The 4,009-nt window shown below is 42.0% G+C and overlaps 1 protein-coding gene across 1 annotated transcript; it reads left to right on the top strand.

The window, feature by feature from the left end:
- The first annotated feature begins 2,531 nt into the window (after window positions 1-2,531).
- On the top strand, window positions 2,532-3,800 carry LOC149684688 (uncharacterized protein F54H12.2-like). The gene has a single exon (XM_089871316.1). It carries the CDS (start codon window positions 2,532-2,534, stop codon window positions 3,798-3,800), a length of 1,269 nt encoding a protein of 422 aa, XP_089727442.1.
- The last annotated feature ends 209 nt before the right edge of the window (window positions 3,801-4,009 follow it).

Here is a 4,009-nt window from a genome sequence, read left to right as displayed (position 1 = left end):
TTTACGCCGTAACGAACTTGCTAGCTCAACATGCTCCACAGTGGTTCCAACCACATAATCGAACATCATCGGTAAAAAAGACTCGGCTACCTCTTGCAAATAACCCGTTATCTGCTATCTCCAAATCCCCCACTAAGAAAAAGACTACGGTGAAAAAGATTAAAAAGGTTGGACTGATAGGAGTCCCATGGCTCCCCTACAAAATGTCTCCGAAATCCTAGAAGGAATTTATTTTAATCCATCTCACGAGGCCAGTTATGGAGGGGTTGAAAAGTTATACTTGGCAGCGAAACCCTCGGGGGTCTCCAGACAACAAGTGTTAGATTGGTTAAAGGGTAGGGATTCTTACACTTTACACAAAAAGGTTTTTAGAAAGTTTAAACGTAACAAGGTTATGGTTCACCATATAGACGAGCAATACCAGGCGGATTTAAATGATATGCGAGCCTTAGCTAAATATAACGATGGTTATAATTATATTTTAACAGTGATTGATTGTTTCAGTAGAAAGGCGTGGGCAATACCCATGAAAACAAAAACTGGGGTAGAGATGGTATCCGCATTCGAGTCAATATTTAAGGATACACTAGCATCAAAGTTACAGACGGATAAAGGTACAGAGTTTAAGAATAAGCATTTTCAGGCCTATTTAAAGGAGAAAGGGGTGGCATTTTTTACCACCGAGAACGACGATATAAAGGCTTGTCTAGTGGAACGCTTTAATCAAACTTTAAAGGGACGTATGTATAGGTACTTTACGCACAACAATACCAAGAGATATGTGGATGTATTGTCGGCTTTGGTTCAGGCATATAATAATTCCTTCCACTCAACCATAAAAATTGCTCCCTCCGAGGTTACGGAAACTAACGCACATCAGGTTTTTGACAATATCTACGGAAAATACTTTAAACAGAAAGTCGCGGGTATTAATACGATAGATTTTAAAGTCGGGGACTATGTTAGAATTTCTCGTAACAAGATGGTTTTCGAGAAAGGGTATGAACACAACTTCACAATGGAAGTTTTTAACATTATTGGGAAAATAGACAGATACCCACCTGTATTCAGATTGGAAGATTTGGATGAACATTCTATAAAAGGCGTGTTTTATGCTAGGGAGCTCCAGTCGATAGATAAACCCATAACGTACAGGATCGAGAAGGTTTTACGTCGACGTACACGAAACAAACAAAGGGAGATTTTTGTAAAGTGGTTGGGATACCCGGAGTCCATGTCTAGTTGGATTTATGCTCAAGATGCAGTCTCCCTTCTACCTAACGCTTCCTAGCAACGCTAGTATGCAAATTTACGAAAATACCACAGCCTGCTACTCTACCAAACTATCAAAATGTATACAATTGGAGGGGGGACATTGGGAGGTTGCTCTAGTTGAGATAATATATCCAGTATCCTTTCATAATGTTAAGGAAGGCGAAGGTTACATGGAGTTAGCGGTTACTGAAATATCTCCTAAAGAACCGACGGTTCATCCTCAAACTACCGATCCTAGTTCCAGAGCTGTTTTTAAGAATCGTGGTGTAGTGAATTATGTTGATACCGTAGAAAAATCCACCCCCATAGGGGATATATTCACCATACCCGGCGGTTATTATATCAGTTTACCCGTGCTATTGAAACAGCTGTACCGCAGCCTCGAGTCGTGGGAATAAGCATCTCGGTTTTCTTTTATCAGCGACCCCCTCACCAATCACGTGGTTGTATTTGTAAGACGAAACACGTCGATAGCCTTTTCCCCGGTCCTATCAAAACTACTCGGTTATAACGAGGATGTTATGCCCTTTAGTTGCCCTCCCGATCAATCTGAGATAAATTTAAGAAGCGACGTACCCGCCAGATTAAATTACTTCATACCGGATCAGCTATTTGTCTATTCCGATATAGTAAGCAATGAACTGGTAGGCGATACGATAGCGCCATTACTTCGTATTGTCGGTGTTGAAGATAAACCCCATGGCTCTATAGTCACTAAAACGTTCGATTCACCTCACTATGTTAAAGTTGCTAAACGTTATTTTGAGACGTTAGAAATAGATATAAGAACGAGTTTAGGTCAACCGACGGCATTCGAGTTCGGACAGACAACCTGTAAACTACATTTTAGACCATGCCCAAACCAGACGTCTTGGGTCATCGTTGCGAGTACCGGTCGTATTACCTTGACCAGGTGGGTGGCCAAGTTTCGAGCGTTTTTTCTGGTAGACAACATCAAAAAGGCCACGGGGTAGGGGGCTTGCTCAAGGGCTTGTTTAGATGGGCCAGACCGTTATTAGTTAAAGGCGCTAATTATCTAGGCGTTAAAGCCGCTACGACGGGGTATAAAATATTAGGCGATGTAGCCGAAGGACAGAATAAAAAATCGGCTGCCAAACGTCGATTTAACGAAACTATGGACAATATCATCAACCCTCAGAAAGGGTCAGGCGTTATAAAGAGGCTCAAGTTGAAAAGACTATCAGTTACTCTCAAGGGAGCAAAGAAGAAACCACGCGACATTTTCTCACGATAAAATGCTCTCCGTTCAAGCCCTGAAGAGAGAACTCGATATTTTTGCTTCAACACCTACCCAGACAAGTATAGAACACGGACAATGGACCTGGTATAAACCTCTATCAGCGCTCAATGACAGCTCTACCGTCGAATACCACATCCCCGGAAACGGGGATTATTACATGGATTTAGCACAAACAATGCATTACACCCGGTTGAGTGTGACCAAAGATGACGGCGGGATTCTACCGGACGACGCTGTGGTGGCTCTCGTAAATAACGCGGCTCACTCCTTATGGCGAAATTGTGAAATCTATTTTGGTTCCACCCTCGTAACGCCGGCGGCAAACAACTACTCATTTCGCGCTTACATCGAATCCCTTCTGAACTATGGACTAGCCGCTGGTTGGGCTAAAGACGAGGCGGGTAAGATGGATGATCTAACCGGCAGCGGTTTCCTTGTCAGAAAGAAAGCCGTCGAAAAATCTGTGGATATTGAATTTTACTGCCCCGTATTTAGCGATGTGTTTAATATACCCGAATATCTGGTGAATGCTGTGGATGTTAAAATGAGCTTCTCGAGAAACAAAGACGAATTTGTGCTGATGTTTAAAGAGACCGCGACCCTCAAGGGTTGCAAAATATTGCTTAAAGAAGATGGGATAAATGTACGCAAGGTTAAACTGGCCCCTAAAATATTATTGGCGCATGAAGCTGCTCTTGCTAGAGGTGCTGCCCAGTATAACTTTACGCGTACCGAGATAAAAACGAAAACTTTGTCAGCGTACACGCAGAGTCAGAGTTTCGACAATATATATCTAGGTGCCCTCCCTACTCGCGTCATAATCGGTCTAGTTTCCAACAAGGCGTTCAAGGGTAGCTACACCCATAACCCCTTTAACTTTAAAAATTACAATTTGAATCATTTAGCTTTGTATGTGGATAACGATCAGATACCTTCTAAAGCCTTAACACCGAATTTTACTAAAAAATTGTTTATGAGAGAGTACCACACCTTGTTTTCAGGGTGTAATATTCACTATAAGGACGACGGTAACGATATATCCCCTTTCGAATACGCTAACGGGTACACCTTATATGCCTTCGATTTGACCCCTGATATTTCGGCTAGTGATTCCAACTTCTGGAATATTGTTAAACAAGGTCAATTACGATTGGATCTAGGTTTTGCGACCGCCTTACCCGAAGCTGTTGTTTGCATCGTTTACGCCGAGTTTCAAAGCTTGATTCAAGTTGATAAAAATAGAAACGTGATTGTCGATTATTAATGTCAGCAACAAACACAGTAGATTTAAATTACGCCTTATCAAAAACCCAGATTTTTTGGGTGTTTTTGCTTCGGATAGGCTACCTCATAAGGTTTTCCAATATCCCATGTCTTTCATCATAAACTTTGACCAGCACAATAGAAGGGGGTCGCACTGGGTTTCCATCTATATAGACGCCCTACGTGTCGGTTACTATTTCGATAGCTACG

The sequence above is a fragment of the Phalangium opilio genome, unplaced genomic scaffold, assembly GCF_054372755.1.
Source record: "Phalangium opilio isolate 3A_F unplaced genomic scaffold, DU_Popi_V2 ptg000037l_1, whole genome shotgun sequence".
Taxonomy (NCBI): Eukaryota; Metazoa; Arthropoda; class Arachnida; order Opiliones; family Phalangiidae; genus Phalangium; species Phalangium opilio.
The sequence above is the reverse complement of the archived record's forward strand: the minus strand, read 5'-3'. Positions and strand labels throughout refer to the sequence as shown.